The sequence below is a fragment of the Erythrolamprus reginae genome, chromosome 11 (genome assembly GCF_031021105.1).
Source record: "Erythrolamprus reginae isolate rEryReg1 chromosome 11, rEryReg1.hap1, whole genome shotgun sequence".
NCBI lineage: Eukaryota > Metazoa > Chordata > Lepidosauria > Squamata > Dipsadidae > Erythrolamprus > Erythrolamprus reginae.
In genome coordinates, this window is record NC_091960.1 from 35,009,535 (window position 1) to 35,036,691 (window position 27,157).

Consider the following 27,157-nt stretch of genomic DNA (forward strand, 5'->3'; position numbering starts at 1 on the left):
AAAAACTTCAGAAGAGAAGGATTTAGGGGTAGTGATTTCTGACAGTCTCAAAATGGGTGAGCAGTGTGGTCGGGCGGTAGGAAAAGCAAGTAGGATGCTTGGCTGCATAGCTAGAGGTATAACAAGCAGGAAGAGGGAGATTGTGATCCCCTTATATAGAGCGCTGGTGAGACCACATTTGGAGTACTGTGTTCAGTTCTGGAGACCTCACCTACATAAAGATATTGACAAAATTGAATGGGTCCAAAGACGGGCTACAAAAATGGTGGAAGGTCTTAAGCATAAAACGTATCAGGAAAGACTTAATGAACTCCATCTGTATAGTCTGGAGGACAGAAGGAAAAGGAGGGACATGATCGAAACATTTAAATATGTTAAAGGGTTAAATAAGGTCCAGGAGGGAAGTGTTTTTAATAGGAAAGTGAACACAAGAACAAGGGGACACAATCTGAAGTTAGTTGGGGGAAAGATCAAAGGCAACATGAGAAAATATTATTTTACTGAAAGAGTAGTAGATCCTTGGAACAAACTTCCAGCAGACGTGGTTGGTAAATCCTCAGTAACTGAATTTAAACATGCCTGGGATAAACATATATCCATTGTAAGATAAAATACGGGAAATAGTATAAGGGCAGACTAGATGGACCATGAGGTCTTTTTCTGCCGTCAGTCTTCTATGTTTCTATGTTTCTAAAACAATGAACCTACTGCATTCACATAAAGCACTGTTCTTTACAAGCAAGGAAGCATTTCTGGCAAGCCTTCAAAAAGTGGAAAGGATTGACCTTGTGTAGAGATTACAGTCTGCCTCTATCCTCCATCCTGTTTAGTTGTTCCACAGAAAAATGTTAGAATTGTGATGTTATGGCTATAAGGCTGCTGTTACCATTGACTGGGGTTTGGGCTGATGGTAACTTCACTTCTGGCCTAATTTCTCTTTCTTCTAGCATCTGATCTTGCAATTCGTGGATTCTTTTAACATCATGCTCTCTATTTTTCAGGGGGATGGGGTGGTACTGGTGCCCTTGCTGCTTTTCATTTAACTCATGTCTCAAAAATTGCTGGAAAATTTTCCCTTTCCAGAGACTGTCTGGGAATCCATTATGAAAAACATACCAGAAGGTAAGTGCATGGCATAAAGATATATGTGTATACCTTACTCCACCAGACTTGAAATTCTGAAGTTAGACAATTTACAACTACCTCGCCTCCAAACTGATGTAACCAAAGTTCACAAAATCATAGACCAAAATGTCCTTCCTGTTAATGACTACTTCACCTTCAATTGCAACAACACACGAGCACGTAATAGATTCAAACTAAATTTAAACCGCTCCAAATTAGCCTGCAAAAAATATGACTTCAGCAATAGAGTGATCAACGCCTGGAATTCACTACCTGACTCTGTTGTTTCTTCCCCTCAACCCCAAAATCTTCAACCTTAGATTGTCTACAATAGTATAAGAGCAGACTAGATGGACCATGAGGTCTTTTTCTGCCGTCAATCTTCTATGTTTCTATGTTTCTACAATTGACCCCTCCACTTTCTAAGAGGTCTGTAAGCCATGTGCATAAGCACACCATTATTATTTTATTATTATTTATTGGATTTGTATGCCGCCCCTCTCCGCAGACTCGGGGCGGCTAACAACAATGATAAAAAACAACATGTAACAATCCAATTAATAAAACAACTAAAAACCCTTATTATAAAAACCAAACATACACACAAACATACCATACATAACTTGTAATGGCCTAAGGGAAGGAATATCCTAACTCCCCCATGCCTGGTGACAAAGGTGAGTCTTGAGTAATTTGCGAAAGACAAGGAGGGTGGGGGCCGTTCTAATCTCTGGGGGGAGTTGATTCCAGAGGGCCGGGGCCGCCACAGAGAAGGCTCTTCCCCTGGGGCCCGCCAAACGACATTGTTTGGTTGACGGGACCCGGAGAAGGCCAACTCTGTGGGACCTTATCGGCTGCTGGGATTAGTGCGGTAGAAGGCGGTTCCGGATGTATTCTGGCCCAATGCCATGTAGGGCTTTAAAGGTCATTACCAACACTTTGAATTGTGACCTTTGAACATTACCATTGTTCCTACTGTCCCTGTCCTATTGTCCTATAGTCTTTTTTATCATTACTTTCTATGTTATGTTTATATAAATTAATATCCTATACTTGATTGACAAATAAAATACCGTATTTTTGGACTATTAGACGCAGCTTTTTCCTCTCTAAAAGAGGCTGATAATTTGGGTGTGTCTTATACTCTGAATGTAGGGCTTTTCCCCCCCAACCCTAACTAGGTGCTAACGATCTTCCCAGCTCTTACCCTGCAGGCTCTTTCGTTGTTTCTCTCTGGGAAGAATGTTTTCCAAGCCCTAAGTATTTGCAGGGTTTTTTTCATTGCTCTAACTTGCTCCAAATAAGTTTCTTTCCAGCCCTAATCAGGTGCTAACAATGTTCCCAGCTCTAACCCACTTGCAAGCTCTTTGATTGTTACTCTCTGTGAACAATATTTTCCAAGTCTTTGCAGGGTTTTTTCCATTACTCCACTTGCTCGAAATGTTTCTTTCCAGGTGTTAATGATGTTCCCAGCTCTTACCAGCTTGCAAGCTCTTTCATTGTTACTCTCTCCAAATAAAGTTTTTTTAAAGCCGTAACCAGGGGATAAAATAATGTGCTGAAGCTCACCAGACTAAGGACGCTAGCCAGATAAATACCTGGTAAGCAGATTCTTTTCCATCTATTTTCCTCCCCAAAAACTAAGCTGCGTCTTATACTCCCGTGTGTCTTATACTCCAAAAATACACGGTAAATAAAATAAACATGTAGCATATTTTTGCTAATAATGAAAAGGAAGGGAGACTGTATATGAGTGTGTGTGTATGCATATATGTATGTATTTATGTATGTATATATGTATGTACGTGTATATATCACATGTTTTTGCTGAATTTTTAAAATTAAGGGAGACTAGGATAGTGCTATTTCGACCTTCGGCCATATATATATTTACGAAAATATATATATATATATATATATATATTTTATGTCGGAGGCAGAGTCCACCGGATCAAATCCCAGTAAGGAAGGGTGTGGCTAGCTGATGAGGCCAGAACAAGGCCGAAATGGGACCATCCTAGTCTCCCTTAATTTTAAAAAATTCCAGCTAAAAAAACATTTGACATATATATATATATGCATACACACATTCACATACACACATGTGTGTGTGTATGTATGTATATGTGTGTGTGTATATGTATATGTATGTGTATGTGTATATGTGTGTGTGTGTGTATATATATATATATATATATATATATATATATATATATATATATATATATATTTGTTTTCGTAAATTTTCACGGGTATATGTATGTAGATTGTTCTGAGTTCGGGTTTTGCCCTGTGTAATGTTTAAAACATTACACAGGGCAAAACCCGAACTCAGAACAATCTACATATATATATATATATATATATATATATATATATATATATATATATATATATATATATATATATATATATAAAGAATAGTCCTAAAAATGCGAGTTCCAGGTAACTGTGTGAATGATGAGGCAGCAGCCATCTCGATCACCGGAACATAGAAACTTTAATAAAACCACTTAGCTTTCGTTAGCGTGCTGCTAACTTCGTCAGAGTGTTAAAAATGCCATGGGAGACGATCACCTTTATAAAGCATTATTCAGTCTGCTCATTGCCCGCGTCATAGGGCCACACCCTTCCCTCCCCTCTGCGGCAAGCCTAATTGTGGGCTTGCTCATGCTGGCTAAAGGGGGATCTACCGCTTTTACTCGTGTCTGTTGCTCGTGTCAGACTGAATAATGCTTTATAAAGGTGATCGTCTCCCATGGCATTTTTAACACTCTGACGAAGTTAGCAGCACGCTAACGAAAGCTAAGTGGTTTTATTAAAGTTTCTATGTTCCGGTGATCGAGATGGCTGCTGCCTCATCATTCACACACACACACACACACACACACACACACACACACACACACACATATATATATATATATATATATATATATATATATATATATATATATATATGATGGTCTTGGTATATTAGGGTTTCTTCCCGTGTAGGATTTAGAATATACATACATACACATACATACAGTACATACATACATACATACATACACACACATATATACCTATACACACACAAATATATATCTATATATACCGGTACATACACACACACCATAACATAATATAGATATAGATATGAAGATACAGAGGGAGATAGATAGAGATTACAACCAAAGATGAAAAAGTAAGAACAGGTGGGGAGGACAGGGGCAGAGTGCTACAAGCCAATCCCAGTGGGGTGAGATTTATAAATAAAAGAATTTTTCAAAAAATTATGACTGATTGGTCAATAATTTCTTTTCAGACAATAATTTCATTCCCAAATCATGGCACTATTTTTTAATGATTGACTTAGATTAATGTGTTTAGTTTTCATATGTTCAAAGCCCATAGAATTAAGTACTATAATTTTATACTTGTACTTTTTAGGGCATTTCTACTTTGCAAACTAACTTGTCTCTTAAAACCACTTTAAGTAACATGGGCCAAAGGGAAGCCAAGGCAGAATTCTTATTAACAAGTCCGTACAGAATCTGTCTGAAAGAGCTGGCGGCTTCGCTGCATGTGTTTTGACTTCCAAAAGAACATATTGACATAAGTGCAGCCTGGATCCAACCTTGGGATATGAACCAGATTTGCAGGAAGAATAGAAATGAGAGAAGATAACATTGGTCAAAATCTTTTATTTTTCTTGCATTGCTGCCAACTAAGGCAGATGATACAGTTATCTGTGGCTTTTCCACATAGAAAAACAGCGCTGAAGCTAGCAACAATTGAAGACGTGGCCTTGTGCAGCTGGCTGGTGCCCATCTCCATCCCTCTTCTGAATGATTCTACCCAAATTCAAGAGGAGGTTCGGACAATATCACAGTCCAGCTCTCCAACTCCAAATTCAGGGATGTTTTTTCCTTGCTTTAGCCCAGTTCTCCATAATACCCTAGTCTGCCTTTGATAGGTGGGGTGAGAGGGTACATGGGCACATTTCCAAATATAATAGTACCATAACCATCCACTGCTTATTTTCTAAGACTAATTTTATTTATATAGCTTAGTTTCTAAGAATGTCCAGAGATAGTTTTGGAAATAAAATGATATTAAAGGCTGCTTCTTTCTTTACATTCCTTCCTTTTCCTTCTTTCCTTCCTTCTTTCCTTCCTTTACCTTCCTTCTTTCCTTCCTTCCTTTACCTTCCTTCCTTTTCCTTCCTTCCTTTACCTTCCTTCCTTTTCCTTCCTTCCTTCACCTCCCTCCCTCCCTCTCTTCCTTCTTTCCTTCCTTTACCTTCCTTCCTTCTTTCCTTCCTTCCTTCACCTCCCTCCCTTCCTTCTTTCCCTCCTTCCTTCCTTCTTTCTTCCCTTCCTTCCTTCCTTCCTTCCTTCCTAAAAAGCCAAGTGAGACAGGTTTATGAGAATTATGCTGAACCTGTTCATTTATGCCATTATTATATCCTGGCATGGATCTGGAGGGGACTGCTTATTTTCTAAGACTAATTTTATTTATATAGCTTAGTTTCTAAGGATGTCCAGAGATAGTTTTGTAAATAAAATGATATTAAAGGCTGCTTCTTTCTTTACATTCCTTCCTTCCTTCCTTCCTTCCCTTTGCCTACCTTTCTTACTTCTTTCCTTTCTTTACCTTCCTCCCTTCCTTCCTTCCTCCCTTCCTTCCTTCTTTCCTTCCTTCCTTCCTTTTCCTTCCTTCCTTCACCTCCCTCCCTTCCTTCTTTCCTTCCTTCCTAAAAAGCCAAGCAAGACAGGTTTATGAGAATTATGCAGAACCTGTTCATTTATGCCATTTTTATGTCATGGCATGGATCTGGAGGGGAAAGGGTTACATTGACTATATTGTAAGATCCTCTATGAATACTTTATTGTCTGAAGAGTGGTAAAAAGTTGGATGGATAGATGGATGAATAGAGGGAGGGATGTTTGCTGGTAGAATAGACAGAATAGAAATTTGTAGTTTGGGAATAATAATTCCATCTTTTATGCAATTGATGGGCATGTTACAGGCTTCAAATTTGCCCCACTCAGCTCATTTTCCCAATACTGACATTCCAAGAATAAATTCACAATTCAACTATCTTAGCGTATTATTGGATATTCTCTTGCCATCCAACATACAGTGAATCAGATCAGAGACTGTTCCATCCAATTCCTGCAATCGGTTGCATTTCTAATCCCACCTATTTGGGAGGTCCAAGTTCATCTATTGGTTAGCTGAGTATTTGCTGACTTTATAAGACACTTGCTTTCGCTGCCTCTGAGTAGTAGAGAGCTTGGCCTGGGACAAACAATGGAGAAGCTGTTCTTGCTCACGTGGGCAACCTGTTTCCTTGGTAAGATGATTTTAACTGCTTATTATTATGGTGGGTCACACAGTCAGGCAGATGTTTAAACTGGATATAGCATTTTTTATCCACCTAACGGGTTCCTCCCAATGAATATAGGATAAGAAGAAGTTGTTTTATGGTGTTAAAATATGAAATTGCAGGATATTATTTGTTTGTTTGTCATGCAAATATAGTATTGTATTGTAATACTGTACAGTGTTCCCTCGATTTTCGGGGGTTCGAACTTCGCGAAAAGTCTATACCATGGTTTTTCAAAAATATTAATTAAAAAATACTTCGTGATTTTTCCCCGTATACCATGGTTTTTCCTGCCCGATGAAAATCATATGTCATCGCCAAACTTTCATCCACCTTTAATAAATATTTTTTAATAAACTTTAATAAATAAGCATGGTGAGTAATAATCTAAATGGTTGCTAAGGGAATGGGAAATTGTAATTTAGGAGTTTAAAGTGTTAAGGGATGGCTTGTGAAACTGTTCATAGCCAAAAATAGTGTATTTACTTCCGCATCTCTACTTCGCGGAAATTCGACTTTCGCGGGCGGTCTCGGAACGCATCCCCCATGAAAAGCGAGGGAACACTGTATTGTATTGTGGTATGTTTAATGTAATATAAGTGTAAAGTAGAGATAGAAAAGATAAAAAGACATTAGGACAGGGGGGATAGACACAAAGGTCCACTTATGCACGCCCCTTACAGACCTCTTAGAAAAGGGGAGAGGTCTATTGTAAATAATGTATGGTTGAAGATTTTGGGATTGGGGGAAGAAACAACAGAGTCCGGTAGTGAATTCCAGGTGTTGACCACTCTATTGCTATTATCTATTACTATGTGATTACTATGTGATCTTTCAGTTTCCAGGGAGGTACAGTAGCTCTCTTAATTTTCTTAAATCAATTGTCAACAAACAAAAAAATGATATATTGATGGCCACTCCAGATTTTGTAAATCACAGTCCATTTTGAAAGTTTGCAAATAATAATAATAATAATAATAATAATAATAATAATAATAATAATAATTTATTAGATTTGTATGCAAAACTTTAAACACTCTTTATTGATTTTTCCATTTGTTACTATTGCTGACATGTGTGATATTCTGTTGTGTTGTGTTGTATTGTACTATATTGTGTTGCATTGCATTGCATTATATTATATTATAGCAATCCATCTTCTTGTTTTTTGCATTTCAGTGGTGAACGGGACAGAGTTACCCAAACAGTTGCAGATGCTTCCCATGTTAGGGGATGTCTATCATGTTGCAGGTAATGTGAGAACATTACACCATTCACAAAGAAGTGGTACAAAGATCTAGTGGTAGAATTGTTCAGAATAAAAAGGATCTCAGTCAATATTTTCTGTTACTGCTTGGTGTGTTGTTTTTTAATTCTGCCTCTCTTTTTTCCAGGGATACTTAAAATGCCTTATGCTGAAATAGAAGAGCCATTTGAAGCCTGGTTCAACAAAACTGGAGGGAAAAGTCGGATTCAGTATTATAACGGTAATCAGTGAAGGGCTACCAAATTTTTTACTACCACACTGTGGCCGTGGCTTATGCAGGATGCCCTGCATTTTCTTTCATTTTATTTATTTTATTTTATTTTATTTATTTATTTTGTCCAATAAAAATTGAAAGTTAAAGAGAATAAAAACGTGTAGTAGTGAGTATCAGGGAAGGGATAGAAGAAGAGATATGAGAATAGAATACGTCAATGAAGAGTAGAGGGAGGATATATGGATGGGAGAAAAGATATATAAAATATAGGGGAGACAATTGGACAGGGGACGGAAGGCACACTAGTGCACTTATGCTCGCCCCTTACTGACCTCTTGGGAATCTGGATAGGTCAACCGTGGATAGTCTAAGGGTAAAATGTTGGGGGTTAGGGGATGATACTACGGAGTCCGGTAATGAGTTCCACGCTTCGACAACTCGATTAGTAAAGTCATATTTTTTTACAGTCAAGTTTGGAGCGGTTGATATTAAGTTTGAGCCTGTTGCATGCTCTTGTGTTATTGCGGTTGAAGCTGAAGTAGTTGTTGACAGGCAGGATGTTGTAGCATATGATCTTGTGGGCAATACTTTGATCTTGTTTAAGGCGTCTTAGTTCTAAGCTTTCTAGACCCAGGATATTTCAACATCTTTCAGTCCAAATTGGGTGCTCTTGGGTGGAGCTCCGTTTTCGCTCCCCAGGTATTGAATTATGGGTGTGGGCACTTGTGCATGAGCGATAGCGCGCACACATGCTCTTTTGGCACCCAAGGTTCACCATCACTGATACAGAGTATGAAGCGCATTGGTCCAAGTACGCTGCCTTGGGGTATACTGCTCTCAACTGGAATAGGATTAGATATGTTTCTTCCTATTTTGGCAACTTGTTGTCCGTTTGATAGGAATGCAGTTATCCAGTTATGATAGCAATCTTTCAATATTTGGTGGGCATGGGGGAGCACAGCTGCGTGGGCAGAGCTCGGGGGGGCGCTGCTGTTCAGCTGCTCTGCATTTCGTGGTCTTACGAACTTAATTCGTGATACAGTAATACCTCGTCTTAGGAACTTAATTCGTTCCATGACCAGGTTGGTAAGTAGAAAAGTTCGTAAGACAAAGCGATTTTCCACATAGGAATTAATGTAAAAGCAAATAATGCGTGCAACCCCATCCCAAAAGTCACCCCTTTTGCCTTGCACCGCTGGGATACCCCACCTCCGGACTTCCGTTCCCAGCCGAAGCACTGGGATTCCCCTGAACCTCCCCTTGCTGGGAATCCCCACCTCTGGACCTCCGTTGCCAGCTGAAGCTCCCGTTTTGCATTGCTGGGATTCCCCCGAGCCTCCCCTCACTGGGATTCAAAGCAGTGCCGGCAAAAATGAAGGGAATCTCAGCGAGGGGAGCCTCAGGGAATCCCAGCAATGCAAGAACGGGCGCTTTGGCTGGCAACGGAAGTCCAGAGGTGGGGATTCCCAGCGAGGGGAGGCTCAGGGGAATCCCAGCGCTTCGGCTGGCAACGGAAGTCCAGAGGCGAAGATTCCCAGCGGCGGCGGCTCGGGTTCGTAAGGTGAAAATAATTTGGAAGAAGAGGCAAAAAAATCTTAAACACCGCGTTCATATCACGAAAAGTTCGTTTGAAGAGGGGTTCGTAAGACGAGGTATCACTGTACTGAAAATTGGCTTTGGCCTCTGCGCATGGACAGGAAGCCACACACTGAAGCAATGGCTGCCCTTCACTGAAAGAAGCTATTTTTTTAAATTATTATTATTATTATTATTATTATTATTATTATTATTATTATTATTAATTGGATTTGTATGCCGCCCCTCTCCGCAGACTCGGGGCGGCTAACAACAGCAGTAAAACAGCACAACCAAATCCAATACTAAAAAAGCAGTTAAAAACCCATTTTATAAAGACCAATCATACATACAAACATACCATGCATAAAATTGTGAAGGCCTAGGGGGAAAGTGTATCTCAGTTCCCCCATGCCTGGTGGCAGAGGTGGGTTTTAAGCAGCTTACGAAAGGCAAGGAGGGTGGGGGCAGTTCTAATCTCTGGGGGAGTTGGTTCCAGAGGGTCGGGGCCGCCACAGAGAAGGCTCTTCCTCTGGGTCCCGCCAAGCGACATTGTTTGGTTGACGGGACCCGGGGAAGACCCACTGTTGTGGGACCTAACTGGTCACTGGGATTCGTGCGGCAGAAGGCGGTCCCTGAGATATTCTGGCCCGGTGCCATGAAGGGCTTTATAGGTCATAACCAACACTTTGAATTGTGACCGGAAACTGATCGGCAACCAATGCAGACTGCGGAGGGTTGGAGTAACATGGGCTATTTGGAGATATATACCCATTTACTTTTAAAATTTGTTCTGCGATTCTGCGGTGTAAGTTATCTCGCAGGCTCTGGCCCTGGGCCTTCCTCCAAAGCATGGCTACCCCACCACTGACCTATTTTTCCTCCCCATCTGTTCTGCTCACATGCATTGTCTTATAGAGCTCACTTGAACGCACTACACTAACGCACTCTGACAGCCAAGAGTCTACTGGAAATGTCGGGAGTTGTGGTCCCAGCATACCTGGAGGGTACCAGAGCCAGCAACGATTATCCTAATGAAATAAGAAGGGGTTGCGCTAGGCTGTCAGAGGCAATCAAAGGTTTGGTCTCATTCTGCTTTTCCCTTTTCCCCAGGCCAAGTTATCACTTACCAGTTCAGCTATGTGGAACCTTTTGGTGCCAGCTTCAAGATAACCCCAAAAACCACTGAAACAGAGGTCAATGTTAAGCAATGTTTTCAGATCAACGGAACGTCTGAGAATCCCGTTACACCTCAAAGCGTCTTTCCTAACTTAACAGACTTCCAGGTGAGGTGTGGGTTTTTCGGGCCATCTCCTCATCTCTCTCGGGGTTCTATGTGATATCACATCAAACCTGAATTATGTTAAATTTATTTATTTATAGAGTGAGTGAGTGAGTGAGTGAGTGAGTGAGTGAGTGAGTGAGTGAGTGAGTTAGTTAGTTAGTTAGTTAGTTAGTTAGTTAGTTAGTTAAAATAGAATAGAATAGAATTCTTTATTGGCGAAGTGTGATTGGACACACAAGGAATTTGTCTTTGGTGCAGATGCTCTCAGTGTACATTAAAAAAAAGACACATGTCAAGAATCATGTGGTTCAACACTTAATGATTGTCATCGGGGTCAAATAAGCAATGAAGAAGCAATCAATATTAATAAAAATCTTAGGATACAAGCAACAAGTTACAGTCATACAGTCCTAAGTGGGAGGAAAAGGATGATAGGAAGGATGAGAAAAACTAGTAGAAATAGAAGTGCAGAGATTAAATACTTGTGCTGAACAGCAACATATAATATTTTTTCACCAGCCCTTCCTTGAATGGAACAGCAAACTTTCCCTCTATTCTGCTTTCTCGCCCACTAGCCTGTACACCACGAGCATTACAATGGACAGTATTGCACAGTCATGGAGAGTGTATCCTACTGGGGTAAGAAGAAGAACACCTACAAGTTGTGGGTGGCCAATGGTTCCCGCGGGCCTTTGCCAGTCCATTATGAAATGAAAGGCTACAACACTCTCCTGGGTTCCCACTATGACAAGTATGAAATCGATTATACCAGCTTCTCTCACCATTTTTCACCCAGCATCTTCAATCTCCCACCTGGTAAGTAGGGACGAAAACAGTTCCTGGAATGTTATCAATACAGTGCTACCGCTACTTACGAACTTAATTCGTTCCGTGACCAGGTTCTTAAGTTGAAAAGTTTGTAAGAAAAAGCCATTTTTCCCATAGGAATCAATGTAAAAGCAAATAAGGCATGTGATTGGGGAAACCACAGGGAGGGTGGGGGCCCTGTTTTCTCCCAGGAGATTCCTAGAGAGGACCCACAGAGGCTTCTCCCCACCTTTTCCTGGTCCTGCTTCCTCCCAGGAGATTCCTAGAGAGGACCCATGGCATGACTGGCTCAGGAATTCTGGGAGTTGAAGTCCACAAGCCATTAGAAGAGCCAACTTTGCCTACCCCTGTCCTAGTCAATGTGATGCAATTCTACCCATTGCTCAGCATTCTAGGAGTTGACCACTTCACATTTGAAAACCATTCAACCTGGGAACGAAAGAATGTGTTAGGGGCGTCACCAAAAAAAGGCAAATTAGGCTGAACCCACATAATAAACACCCTTCCAATTTGACCTCTTAAATTGGCCTCCAAGCCAAAGATTCTGAAGTCTTTCCAAGTGCCTGTGATTTATGTTCCTCTTCCCACCACCTTCTCAGTGACCAGATTATGGCCATGTCAAAATGAAATCACAAGATTGTACTAAGTATTATTATTGTTGTTATTATTGTTATTGTTGTTGTTATTTTCTTTAAACAAACAAGGTGAACAACATTTAACATTTAAAGGAGCTACCATTGCTCCGCTCATCATGGAAGTCTAACTAGTACAAAAAAAAGATCTAACTATAATCAGATCAATACAGAAATACAATTCATAATATTCTACGTTCTTATTAAATTTATCTCTATATTACCATTTTTGTGTCATAATTCATATACCTCAAGTGAATTCTCACATCTATAAAATATCATTTTGATAATATAATTAGACTAGTTAAGATCAATTAATTGAACAAAAAAAAGAGCATTTAAAATTACTAAGATTACAAAAATACTCTATAATTATACTATTTTTAATCTATTACTTTATATCTATTATAACAATACTGTATTATTAATTAAAATCACTTATTCAATCCAAAAACCTTATCCTTTTAATTTCTTCATTCTACTATATATATATTCAATTTAATCAATTCAAATGATTATAAATTTATTCATTTATAATTTTGAAACGATTTTTTAGAATTCCACCATTTATACACTTTGTCCCATATTTTGTAAAATTCTGTTTCCGTTTGATTGTTCAAACGTCTTGTCATCATATCTAATTCTGCACATTCCATGATTTTTTAAAAGTATTTTAAAAAATCATGTTGTTGTTGTTATTAATCAGATTTGTATGCCGCCCTTCTCCGAAGATAATATCTTGAAACAACCTGTTGTTAATATCAGTCTTCTTGATGGTGCACAGCAAGCAACAGAGAACTCCAGAAGACATGTCTTTACTTGGTTGACTTTTGTCATTTCCTCCTTGTAGGCATCACGTGTGGCCACTGGCCAAGAGCAGGACCAGAACACAGGATCTTGGCCAACCCAATGCAGGAATTTGTTGGGAGGACAGGAGAAGTCAGACAACACCATGAACATCTGTTTCATCACTACAGGAAAAAATTCCAAAAGACTTACAAAAACAACAAAGAGATGGAGCACAGGCAACACAACTTCATCCACAATATCAGGTAAAAGAACCAGCAGAGATAATAATAGCAATGACACCCTAGACCAGAAACCCAGTAGAGTGGGGGTCGTGTGGATCTTGGGGGTAGTTGGTTCCAAAAAATCAGGGCTGCCACAGAGAAGGCCCTCCCCTGTGGACCCACCAACCGACACTGTTTAGTTGATGAAACCAACACTGTTTAATCAATTTTCCTACCGATCTAGGAAAGTGACTTGACAAACAGTAAGACCTAAAGCAGCAATCGATTTAATTTACAGTTTCCCCAAAAGCTAACATTTTGCAAGAATATGAGATTTTATGTCCAAGAGCAGATAATTAAATAGATTGTGTAAGATTTTGGCAGAAATAAGAACACTAATGGGGTTAAATATGTCCAGTCCAGACAATGGTCCACCCAGTTTCTTCTTCAAGTGAGAATTCATCGACAATACAAAACTGGTTTCAGTATGTATGCCCATGTTACACCAACACTCCGCAGTCTGCATTGGTTGCCGATCAATTTCCGGTCACAATTCAAAGTGTTGGTTATGACCTATAAAGCCCTTCATGGCATCGGACCAGAATATCTCCGGGACCGCCTTCTGCTGCACGAATCCCAACGACCGATTAGGTCCCACTGAGTGGGCCTTCTCCGGGTCCCGTCAACTAAACAATGTCGGTTGGCGGACCCCAGGGGAAGAGCCTTCTCTGTGGCCCCAGCCCTCTGGAACCAGCTCCCCCCAGAGATTAGAACTGCCCCTACCCTCCTTTCCTTTCGTAAACTCCTCAAAACCCACCTTTGTCGTCAGGCATGGGGGAATTGAGATATCTCCCCTGGGCCTATACAATTTATGTATGGTATATTTATATGTATGTCTGCTTAATAATAGGGTTTTTTAAATATTTTAAATTGTAAATTATTAGATTTGTTATGAACTGTTTTATTGTGTTGTGAGCCGCCCCGAGTCTACGGAGAGGGGCGGCATACAAATCTAATTAATAATAATATTAATAAAAAATAATAACATTCAGTTTGAAATTATGGCAATTAAAATGAATACGATCGATGAAAATAAAGGGGAAAAACTGATGGGAAGATGGAACAGGGTCAGAGGTTTTATGGCTAAGTAGAATTCGAGACCGAGCCATAAAGAACAAATTGGAATCACTCTACACTTTGTAAATACGTTGATGTTCCTGGTTTTAAAATATTATAAATTAGTACACCACTCATTTGGTGGAGGGACTGAATGTATGTTGTTGGGTGGGTTGAGCACATATCACTGTGCATTGTTTTGTGTTGAGTGTATTTGTTTATATTATAAATGAGCCGGGGTGGCACAGCAGGTAGAGTGCTGTACTGCAGGCCACTGAAGCTGACAGTAGATCTGTAAGTCAGCAGTTCAAATCTCATCACCGGCTCAAGGTTGACTCAGCCTTCCATCCTTCCGAGGTGGGTAAAATGAGGACCCGGATTGTGGGGGCCATAGGCTGGCTCTGTTAAGAAGCGCTATTGCTAACATGTTGTAAGCCGCCCTGAGTCTAAGGAGAAGGGCGGCGTAAAAATTGAATGAATGAATGAATGAATGAATGAATGAATGAATGAATGAATGAATAAAAATCAATAAAATTTATTTTTTTAAAAGGGAGCATTCGTCATCTTCTCTTTCTCCATGTCTTTCCAGGTACATCCACTCCAAGAACCGAGCCAACCTCTCCTTCAAACTGGCCGTAAACCACTTGGCAGATCGAACGCCGGAAGAGATGGCCGTGATGAGGGGCAGGCTACAGACTGAGGGGCCCAGGAAAGGCTGGACATTCCCATCTGACAGCTACAGTGGTCTCACATTCCCGGAGAGCTTAGACTGGAGGCTTTACGGTAATGGCAATATCTAAGCATCCTTAGCTCAGCTTATGCACCACACACAGCAACCACTAACATTGCAACTGTGCTTTCTGTCCTTGGTGGTTTCTTTGGATGTCTAGAAAAAAAATGTCTTAGAAACTTAGCTTCAGACCGCTTCTGAACTTCATGCTTGAAATGGAAAAGAAAAGAACTGTGGAAAATCCACAGTCACTGAATGTAAACATGCCTGGGATAAACATATATCCATCCTAAGATAAAATACAGGAAATAGTATAAGGGCAGATTAGATGGACCATGACGTCTTTTTCTGCCCTCAATCTTCTATGTTTCTATGGTTCTATGAAACTTTGATCGGGTTTTATTGATTGGATTGGTAGATCTTTATAGAAATGGCTTGTTCATATTATTATGGGGAAACCCCCCCCAAAAAAGTTGTGATTTGATGTTAATGCCTTATTCCACTGCAACAGAGTCAAAAGTTGATGGCTTTTGCTTCTTTTCTTTTTTAATAGCTTTTATTGAACAATTTTTAAAACATATAAATACAAATACAGTGGTCCCTCTACTTAAGAACTTAATTCGTTCCGTGACCAGGTTCTTAAGTAGAAAAGTTTGTAAGTAGAAGCCATTTTCCCCATAGGAATCAATGTAAAAGCAAATAATGTGTGCAAAACCATTAGGAAAGAAATAAAAGCTCGGAATTTGGGTGGGAGGAGGAGGAGGAAGAAGAGGAGGAGGAGGACAGTCGCTGCCAAAGGAAGAAGGTGACGGGAGGGGAATCAAAAAAATCCAAAACTTTAAGGCTTTTTTAAAAAAAGAGGGACTCTTAGGCAGTGAGGGGGAGCAGGTGCCTCCCATACACCCGGCGCAAGGCTGCCTCCCATACACTGCACCAGAGAGAGAAACCCAGGGCGAATGGCAGGAAACTGGCCGGGCCTTCGTGCCACTCTCAAATTTCCTGGGAAAGTTTTCCTGGCTCGGGTTCTTAAGTAGAAAATGGTTCTTGAGAAGAGGCAAAAAAATCTTCAACACCCGGTTCTTATCTGGAAAAGTTCTTAGGTAGAAGTACCACATATATACAAAACCAACATTCAAAAGACATAACATAATGTAACAAAACCTAAAACTAAACAGTAATTTTAAAAAAATAATACCATACTCATTTGGCAGCGTTTCGTATTGGTATATCTTCTATATACCTATAGCACTTGTTTATTAATTTATCTTTGTTCACATAATTCATTAAACTCCAGCCTATTACAATTTTGTCTATCTTATAACGTCTAGATCTATCCACCTTTCTCCCTCTGTCCTACGGTATATACGTATCTGACTATTTAACTTTGTGCCTATGTTCCAACCAATTATACCAATTATTCCACATTTTATAAAATTCTGTTTCCTTTATCATGAATTTCTACTTTTCTTATCCCCCCTCACTTCTCCTCCACTTCTTCCTTCCCCCTATTTCCCTTTTTACTTTCATATTTTGTATCTTGTTTTATTTTATAACTCCTTAAACAAAAATGTTAAACAAGAAACTTCCGGTTGGGACAAAAGAGGATTTGTGACATCAGATTTTCCCCTCTGAAACTAAAGTCCTGTTTCTTTCCGAGGAATAGAATTTGGATCCTCCACAGACCACGATGGTTCCGTCTAAGTTCTCAGTGTGGGTTTCAGCCCTTTAAAATCCACACTTTGGTTTCCGTTTCATCCCAAAGAATTTTATTTAATCTAATGCCTTTTGCATGCTGCGTTACTTGGAATGCTGGTTTTTTCCTTAATTATTATTTTGACAATCCCTTCCTCTCCTTCTCAATAAAGGAGCTGTGACACCTGTTAAAGACCAGGCAATATGTGGATCCTGCTGGAGTTTTGCCACAACAGGAGCTCTGGAAGGGGCTCTCTTTCTCAAGGTGAGACCCCCCAATGGCCGATAGATAGTTGAAAGTTGCAGTGTTCTGGTGCACCACTATTTATTTATTTTATTTATTTATTTATTTTGTCCAATACACAATGAGGGTTTTAGTGGGTATATATCTATATACACATAATAAAATACATGATGAAGGTTACAGAGGAGATACTCATAGTAAAATATATCTAAGAAATAATAGAAAAGAAGATATAGTAATAGAACATATCAATGAAAGAATAGAAGAAGAGATATAGGAATAGAAGAAAGGTATAGGAGATATAGGAGAGCAATAGGACAGGGGACGGAAGGCACTCTAGTGCACTTGTACTCGCCCCTTACTGACCTCTTAGGAATCTGGAGAGGTCAACCGTAGATAATCTAAGGGTAAACTGTTGGGGGTTTGGGGATGACACTATGGAGTCCGGTAATGAGTTCCACGCTTCGACAACTCGGTTACTGAAGTCATATTTTTTACAGTCAAGTTTGGAGCAGTTAATATTAAGTTTAAATCTGTTGTGTGCTCTTGTGTTGTTGTGGTTGAAGCTGAAGTAGTCGCCGACAGGCAGGACGTTGCAGCATATGATCTTGTGGGCAATACTTAGATCTTGTTTAAGGCGTCTTAGTTCTAGGCTTTCTAGGCCCACGATTGTAAGTCTAGTTTCGTAGGGGATTCTGTTTCGAGTGGAGGAGTGAAGGGCTCTTCTGGTGAAGTATCTTTGGACATTTTCAAGGGTGTTAATGTCTGAGATGCAATATGGGTTCCAAACAGATGAGCTGTATTCGAGGATGGATCTGGCAAAAGTTTTGTAAGCTCTGGTAAGTAGTGTGAGATTGCCAGAGCAGAAGCTACGTAGGATTAGGTTTACAACTCTTGAAGCCTTCTTGGCTATATTGTTGCAGTGGTCTTTGGCACTTAAATCTTTTGTTATTAGTATACCAAGGTCTTTAACCGAGTGGGGATTATCTGGATTTGTTGGTTAACATTGATTGGCTATCGGATTATTCCAGCTATATTTAAGGAGCTATCAGAAGCGCGTTTCCTCAGAAATGTTTCAGTTGTACACATCAGTTACTACCTCTGTTATTACCCACACCTCAGTTGCTACCCACACGCGATGCAACATAGCACTGGCGACAAGGATGGGATGTAACTGAGGTTATTTAAATCAGTCGCCACAGATTTTTAAGAGGTAAATAATCACTTTGGCCAAAATCTAATAAAATTGAATAGATAAGTGAAAGCAAATAGATGAGATATAATAGCAAATAATATTGTAAGTTTGTATAATGATATTGAAAAAGTTTATATGAAAATTTTCCAGGTGATAAAAGTAAAAGAGGCAACATATTGTTTATTTATTTATTTTATTTATTTATTTAGTCCAATACATAATACACATTGAAGAGAATAGATATGTAGTGATATAAATAAAGAAAAGAATCGAAGAAAAGATATAAAAGTACAGGTGAACATATTTGAAAGGATGAAAAGATAAATGAGATAAGGAGAGACAATTGGACAGGGGACGGAAGGCACACTGGTGCACTTATGCACGCCCCTTACTGACCTCTAAGGAACCTGGAGAGGTCAATCGTGGATAGTCTAAGGGAAAAATGTTGGGGGTTAGGGGTTGACACTACTGAGTCAGGTAATGAGTTCCACACTTCGACAACTCGGTTGCTGAAGTCATATTTTTTACAGTCAAGTTTGGAGCGGTTAATATTAAGTTTGAATCTGTTGCGTGCTCTTGTGTTGTTGTGGTTGAAGCTGAAGTAATCATTGACAGGTAGAACGTTGCAGCATATGATCTTGTGGGCAATACTTAGATAGATTGTTGGATGATAAATACCGAATATAAATGTAAATTCATTGTATTGTATTCAAGATTGAAGGTACATGATTTTGTACTGTTTAAAAGTGGAGAAAAATAAAACAAAATTAACCCCCCCCCCTGCAAAAAAAAGAAGAAGAAGACTACCTGTAGTTAGTTTCTAACCAGAGAGAGATTCTCTTTTGTTTTTTCCATGCAGACAGGAGTCCTTACCCCACTATCTCAGCAAATCTTGATCGACTGCTCCTGGGGTTTTGGAAACCGTGCTTGTGATGGTGGCCAGGAACCACAGGCATTTGAATGGATTATGAAGCATGGAGGGATTGCCACTGCTGAAGATTATGGGCCATACATGGGTCAGGTAAATCTATGGTAGATTGATTGATTGATTGATTGATTGATTGGTTGGTTGGTTGGTTGATTGGTTGATTTATGTGAACAAATTTGAAAGGAAGAAAAGATAAATGAGATAAGGAGAGACAATTGGACAGGGGACGGAAGGCACACTGGTGCACTTATGCACGCCTCTTCTGCTGATATTATTTATTTATTTATTCATTCATTCATTCATTCATTCATTCATTCATTCATTCATTTATTGGACTTATATGCCACCCCTCTTCATGGACTCGGGGCAGCTTAAAACAATTCAATAAAAAATACAATATATAAAACACTTCTAATATTTTTTCATTTCATTTCATTTCATTTATTTGGATTTGTATGCCGCCCCTCTCCGAAGACTCTTTCTCAATGGTTGCTTTTAATAAGATTGGTATTCAACATTAACAAAAATGTTTGTTTTTCTAATATTTAGCAATCAAAATATGTTTCTGCTGCTGGTATAACAAATGATGTTTAATTTTACGAAATTATATCCCCCGAAAAAGGAAAGATTTAATCAAAAAGAATAGAAAAATGAATTGCAATAACCATTTTTTAACATAATACATAAATGTTGCCTCTTACATAGTATCTGCTTTATCACTTGTTGGTCAAATATTAAACAAAGCAATATTCAGTATTTCTTATAAATTAGAACAGTGCAGTGCTATTGTCTGCAAACATAGAAAAATAATTATCAATCAACCTGACTAATTCCTCATTCCAGTGAAAGATTTGATATCCTTACCGTATCCCTCAAGTATTTTATTTTATGTACAGTGGAACCCCGACATAAGAGCTGCTCTACTTAAGAGCAACTCGAGATAAGAGCTGGGAGGGGAGAGATATTTTTGTTCTACTTACAAGCCCAAATTCGAGATACAAGCGCCAAGGAGCTGTCTCCTGAAGCCAAACGCTAACTTCCGCGTTCGGCTTCAGGAGACAGCTGCGAAGCGGCGCGCGTGTTTTAAAAGGTTGCAGCCGGCCTGGGGGGCTCGGGGGGGGGCTTGCAGCTTTCTTTCTTGCTCTTTTTCTTTCTCTCTTTTACCTTCCCTTCCTCTATTTCTTCTTTTCTTTCTCCTTCCCACCTTCTTCCCTCCCTCCCTCCCTTCACTCATTCCTCTCTTACTCTCCCCTTTCATAAGTTTCCTTGCTTCCTTCCTCTGTTCCTGTCCCTTCCCCCTTTCTTTCTTTCTTTCTTGCTCTTTTTCTTTCTCTCTTTTACCTTCCCTTCCTCTATTTCTTCTTTTCTTTCTCCTTCCCACCTTCTTCCCTCCCTCCCTCCCTTCACTCATTCCTCTCTTACTCTCCCCTTTCATAAGTTTCCTTGCTTCCTTCCTCTGTTCCTGTCCCTTCCCTCTTTCCTTCCTTCCTTCCTACCCTCCGTCCATTCATTCACCCATTCCTCTCTTGATCGCTTAAAGCCGGTCCCTGGTGCAAAAAGGGTTGGGGACCTCTGTCCTACAGGATTGGGTGGCAGAGAAGTTGAACATATGTAAATTTAAAAGTTTAAGAAAGTTTACAAGTTAAGTGAAAGAAACTTCATTATTCATTTATATGTACATGTACATTTCTTCATTAAAAACATGTCTTTCTGCATAATTTAGACTAACTTTGTGAGTTTTTTGAGGGCTGGAACCAATTAAAATTATTTACATTAATTCCTATGGGGAAAAGTCGTTCGAGATAAGAGCTGCTCGACTTAAGAGCCCAGGTCCGGAACGAATTAAACTCGTATCTCGAGGTACCACTGTACGCTGAGAGCATATGCACCAAGACAAATTCCTTGTGTGTCCAATCACACTTGGCCAATAAAATTCTATTATATTCTAAAGTGAGATCTTTGAATCTCTCGGTCTTCCTTATCCTGGGATTGTAAGCAAATTTCCACAGTTGTTAAGTGAATCATGCAGTTATGAAGTGAATTTGGCTTCCCAATTCATTTTGCTTGTCAGAAACCAGCTGGGAAGTTTACAAATTCTAATCACATGATGCTGAAACACTGCAACTGTCATAAGTTCATGCCGGTGGCCAATTGCACAAATTTTGATCGCGTGACCATGGAAAGCCTGCAAATGGCGAAAGTATAATATTTGGGAGTTGTTGGACAATCTGAAACTTCACAAAGGGGTCGGTGAGATGAAGAGTTTGGGGAGCACTGAGCCAGATGGATAAATGATCTGTTGGCTTCCTAGGTTGATAACCAATCTGCAAATGAGTGGCTGAGGTGAATGTGACTTCTGTGAAATGAACTTGACTATCTTGTCTCTTCAATAGGGTCAATAGGGTTGATATTCCTGGAGGGGTCTGTAATATGGTAAATGATTTAGCTTTACTAGATAAATGGTCAAAGCAATGGAAACTGCAGTTTTTATGTTTCCAAATGTAAAATAATGCGCTTGGGGAAAAGGAACCCTCAATCTGAGTATTGCATTGGCAGTTCTGTGTTAGCAAAAACTTCAGAAGAGAAGGATTTAGGGGTAGTGATTTCTGATAGTCTCAAAATGGGTGAGCAGTGTGGTTGGGCAGTAGGAAAAGCAAGTAGGATGCTTGGCTGCATAGCTAGAGGTATAACAAGCAGGAAGAGGGAGATTGTGATCCCCTTTTATAGAGCGCTGGTGAGACCATATTTGGAATACTGTGTTCAGTTCTGGAGACCTCACCTACAAAAAGATATTGACAAAATTGAACGGGTCCAAAGTCGGGCTACAAGAATGGTGGAAGGTCTTAAGCATAAAACGTATCAGGAAAGACTTCACGAACTCCATCTGTATAGTCTGGAGGACAGAAGGAAAAGGGGGGACATGATCAAAACATTTAAATATATTAAAGGGTTAAATAAGGTCCAGGAGGGAAGTGTTTTAATAGGAAAGTGAACACAAGAACAAGGGGACACAATCTGAAGTTAGTTGGGGGAAAGATCAAAAGCAACATGAGAAAATATTATTCTACTGAAAGAGTCGTAGATGCTTGGAACAAACTTCCAGCAGACGTGGTAGATAAATCCACAGTAACTGAATTTAAACCTGCCTGGGATAAACATATATCCATCCTAAGATAAAATACAGAAAATAGTATAGGGGCAGACTAGATGGACCATGAGGTCTTTTTCTGCCGTCAATCTTCTATGTTTCTATGTTTCTGCCCCCACAGAATGGCTTCTGCCACTATAACCAGTCGGAGCTGAGGGCACCAATCACCGGCTTCATAGCTATTACCTCCCAAAACACCACTGACCTTAAAGCTGCTCTGTACAAGCATGGACCCATCGCAGTGAACATTGATGCCTCCCACAAGTCTTTTGCCTTCTACTCCAATGGCATCTATTATGAGCCTAACTGTGGTAAGGGTTTTTTTCCAACTTCTTGGTTCGTAGTCTTTTTCCCAAGTGGGGATATGGATGTAGTAAATATGTTGGAACCACCCATTGAAGCGTAGAGTTTCCTCTGCTTTCTTAATGATAGTGATGTTCATTGTGATTCATTCATTCATTCATTCATTCATTCATTCATTCATTCATTCATTTATTGGATTTTATTTATTTTTATTTATTTATTTATTTATTCTTTGTCCAATATACAATACATATGGAAGAGAATAGACATTAAGTAATATATATATATGACGATAGAAAGTAAAAAGAAGAGAAGTAGATGGGAGGGAGAGAGTATATATGATATAAGAGATAAGGAGAGAATATATATAGATATAGATATAGATATATAGATATAGATAAGGAGAGAATATATATGACATATGAGATAAGGAAAGACAATTGGACAGGGGACGATAGGCACATCAGTGCACTTATATACGCCCCTTGTATGCCGCCCCTCTCCGTAGACTTGGGGCGGCTAACAACAATGATAAAAACAGCATGTAACAATCCAATCCAATACTGAAATAACTAAAAAAAACCTTATTATAAAAACCAAACAGACATACAGACATACCATGCGTAAATTGTAAAGGCCTAGGGGGAAAGAATATCTCAGTTCCCCCATGCCTCAGTTCCCCCATGCCAGATAAAGAATTTCCCCCATTATTAAGAAGTTTACGAAAGGCGAGGAGGGTGGGGGCAATTCTAATCTCTGGGGGGAGTTGGTTCCAAAGGGCCGGGGCCACCACAGAGAAGGCTCTTCCCCTGGGTCCCGCCAAACGACATTGTTTAGTTGACGGGACCCGAAGAAGGCCGACTCTGTGGGACCTAACTGGTCGCTGGGATTCGTGCGGCAGAAGGCAGTCTCTCAGATAAACCATGAAGGGCTTGATAGGTCATAACCAACACTTTGAATTGTGACCGGAAACTGATCGGCAACCAATGCAGACTGTGGAGTGTTGGTGTAACATGGGCATATTTGGGAAAGCCCATGACTGCTCTCGAAGCTGCATTTATGCTGGTGGGCACCTTGGGAATTTTGAGAGTATCTCGTAAACACAGTGATGGGCTGCCAAAAGGTTTATTGCCACACTGTGGGCATGGCTCATTTGGTGGATGTGGCTTTATGATCATGTGATGGGTAGGAGTGGCTTGCCGGCCATGGGACCAGATGGGAGTGGTTTGACAATCATGTGACCGGGAGATGGCTTAAAGGTCATGTGACTGGGTGGGAGTGGCTTGCCGACCAAGGTAAGTTTTCAAATAGGGGCTTGGACTCTTTTTCAGTTGAACAAGTCACATTATTTGAATAGCCACAAAAAGGACAAATGATAAACAGCATTATTGGTTAAGCAACATTTTAAGGTTTTGTACTGAACCCACAAAGTTCAGTATGATAACAGATTAGGCAAGTAGCTCAATTTTCTTTAAATCCTATAAAAGTTCAGTTCTAGATAATAATTAAAACGATTAAAGCGTTTATGGGTAAAAACATACTATTTAATGATTTCCTATTTTAAAAGTAATTAAGGATTGTACTAAGGTACTAGAGAAGGAAGGACAATAAAAAATTATTAAGCATTCAATAAATAGTGCATAAACTTACTACCCCCACTAGCACATTACTGCGCAAGAATACTGTGAGAATAGTTGTCCTGAAAAAGAGCCGCCTTCTGTTTAGAAATACCGTTAAACCTCTCATTTCTTATTTATTTATTTCTTATTTATTTATTTATTTATTGGATTGGTATGCCGCCCCTCTCCGCAGACTCGGGGCGGCTAACAACAGCAGCAAAATAGTATATAACAAAATCCAATACTAAAAACAGTAAAACAACCCATTATATAAAAACCAATCATACATACAGACATACCATGCATAAAATTGTAAACGCCTAGGGGGAAAGTGTATCTCAGTTCCCCCATGCCTGGTGCCAGAGGTGGGTTTTAAGCAGCTTACGAAAGGCAAGGAGGGTGGGGGCAATTCTAATCTCTGGGGGGAGTTGGTTCCAGAGGGTTGGGGCCGCCACAGAGAAGGCTCTTCCTCTGGGTCCTGCCAAGCGACATTGTTTGGTTGACAGGACCCGGAGAAGACCCACTCTTCATATATATGAGTTGTCAAAGGAGATGATAAATTAATTATTACACTTATTCTTCTAGGAAATAAAACCATGGAGTTAGATCATGCTGTCCTAGCTGTAGGCTACGGAAACCTCCAGGGAGAACCCTACTGGCTCATTAAGAACTCTTGGTCTACATATTGGGGCAATGATGGCTACATCCTCATGTCCATGAAGGAAAACAACTGTGGGGTAGCTTCTAGTGCCACCTATCCAATCCTGGCCTAACAACAATGGTTGTTATGTTCAGCAAAAGACATCTGGTTGTATTGTATTGGAAAATTCCATAGCAAAAGGTCCTCATTTTACAGATCATTCGTGCTGCAAAATAGTATGACATCACAAGCCAGAAGCTGAAGTTTGAACATGTGTCTGTCTGTATGCACTTATCTTTTTATTCCATTTTTAAATTTATCTATTCTGATTTTATGTATGGTGGGACTGGTCTCTGGGTGTCACACGACTTTCGTTGTCAGTGACAATTCGTTGTTTTGACAATGACAATAAATTTATTATTATTATTATCTTAACCTACTATTCCCCTCTAGCTTTTTGAACCATTGAGACCACTGAACAGGGGGTAATGCAGCCATTCACACACTTCTTCAAGATCACAACCATTCAGACTACAGGGACAGAACGTGGAAGGGAAAACATAAAATCCATTTCCCAGAACATAGTAGGTTTCATGCAGCAAGCAAATGTGGGTAAATGGAATTGAATTATTTGCACTGATTATGACCCCTGAATAAGATTGTCAAGGCGTCTGCTATGCAAAAAGCTAATAATTCTCCATCAATTCCAATGAAGCAGCTTTCTTTTTACCTTAATACCTTTGCATTTTAATGAAAACAACCAGAAAGGTCCTACACAAATATTATATTAGTAATGTTATGTTAGCCTGCCATTGTGGTTTGTAAACTGTGCCTTATGGTGATTGCAAAATTAGCCAATTACAGCAAATTTATAAACCATGGCTAAACAAATAGTGTAATATCTGAAGCAAATCAATAAAAAAAAACTTAAATTAAATGGCTGTCCTCTTCTCTTTTTAAGAACTATGCAGTGCATAACATGAGATTTATTTTATTTATTTTTATTTATTTGTCAAACATGTATAGGAGAGTAGTTGCTTGTATAAACATAAGTAAAAGGTAATAATAAAAGAGGAAAATTGGGCACTCTGGGGTGGAGCTCCATTTCGCTACCCACTGTATTTCGCCACCCTCTGGGCAGTAGCCCACCCCTGCTTGATGGTCATGTGACTGGGTGGGAATGGCTTATCAACCATGTGACTAGGTAAGAGTGGCTTGTTGGCCATGTGACCAGGTGGGAGTGACTTGATGATCATGTGATGGGGACAGCCTAAAAGGTCATGTGACTGGCTTAAAGGTGGCCAACTTGACCAAGGGGTTGGCTTAGGGTGCCTGGCCTCTTTTCACCTCCAAGACATTATTATTATTATTATTATTATTATTATTATTATTATTATTATTATTATTATTATTATTATTATTATTATTATTATCATTATTATTATTATCATTATTATCATTATTATTGTCGTCGTCATCATCATCATCATTATTATTATTCATTAGATTTGTATGCCGCCCCTCTCCATAGACTCGGGGCGGCTCACAGCAATAATTTAAAAAAATGTACAATAACAAATCTAATATATTTTAAAAATATCTAAAACCCCTTTTTTAAAAAAACAAGACATACAAGAAAACAAGAGATACAAGATATTTATTCATTAGATTTGTATGTCGCCCCTCTCCGGACATCCAAAATATACTATTTAATCCTATATGTATATATGCCATATGTGTACATACATATTATACACAGGCATTCAAAAATATACATTATTTGTTTTATGTAAGCTGCATTTTTGCTACCCCCACTGCGTCTCCCCCCACCCCCACCCCCCCACCCCCAGCTTTCAAGGCAGAAATTCCTCCGTTATTCCGGCAAAATTCGAATAAATAAATAGATAAATCTTGCTTTGAACCAATCTATGAGACACTCTAGCCTCATTTCTTCCATGCCCTCTATGGTAAAAGACACTTCACGCGGGTCATCTAACGTCTCTCACCCCCACCCCCTCCTCTCCGGATGGCGCCTTTCCGTGACGTCAGAGCGCAGATCCCTATTTTTCCTTTGCCGCTTCCCCAAACAGACAAACCGCCCCGCCTCCCGCTTCTTGAGTGACGTCCCGGGAAGCTCAATGAGCCTCAAGAGAAGGCCAAAAGCGCCCGCCTCGCAGCGGCCGAAAGGCGTCGACGCTAGCCAATGGCGTCGAAGAGGAAGGAAGGGAA

General features: G+C 39.7%; 1 protein-coding gene across 2 annotated transcripts; it reads left to right on the top strand.

Moving 5' to 3' along the window:
* Positions 1 to 1,055: 1,055 nt before the first annotated feature.
* Positions 1,056 to 25,865, top strand: LOC139174443 (digestive cysteine proteinase 1-like). 2 transcript variants are annotated; one of them, XM_070764813.1, is made up of 11 exons: positions 1,056 to 1,122; positions 7,682 to 7,753; positions 7,897 to 7,989; positions 10,672 to 10,844; positions 11,419 to 11,659; positions 13,154 to 13,355; positions 15,019 to 15,212; positions 17,025 to 17,116; positions 19,150 to 19,311; positions 22,488 to 22,677; positions 24,874 to 25,865. In XM_070764813.1, exons 1-11 carry the CDS (start codon positions 1,104 to 1,106, stop codon positions 25,059 to 25,061), a joined length of 1,626 nt encoding a protein of 541 aa, XP_070620914.1. In that variant the 5' UTR covers positions 1,056 to 1,103; the 3' UTR covers positions 25,062 to 25,865. The 2 variants fall into 2 exon arrangements, with proteins under 2 accessions (XP_070620914.1, XP_070620912.1); XM_070764811.1 differs by lacking the exon at positions 1,056 to 1,122 and adding an exon at positions 6,404 to 6,469.
* The last annotated feature ends 1,292 nt before the right edge of the window (positions 25,866 to 27,157 follow it).

Excerpts from the sequence above, each read along its gene's own strand:
- LOC139174443 (XM_070764811.1), top strand. The coding sequence starts at position 6,427 with ATGGAGAAGCTGTTCTTGCTCACGTGGGCAACCTGTTTCCTTG. Across the intron at positions 7,754-7,896 it reads GGATGTCTATCATGTTGCAG|GGATACTTAAAATGCCTTAT; the intron begins GTAATGTGAGAA and ends TCTTTTTTCCAG. Across the intron at positions 17,117-19,149 it reads AAGGGGCTCTCTTTCTCAAG|ACAGGAGTCCTTACCCCACT; the intron begins GTGAGACCCCCC and ends TTTTCCATGCAG.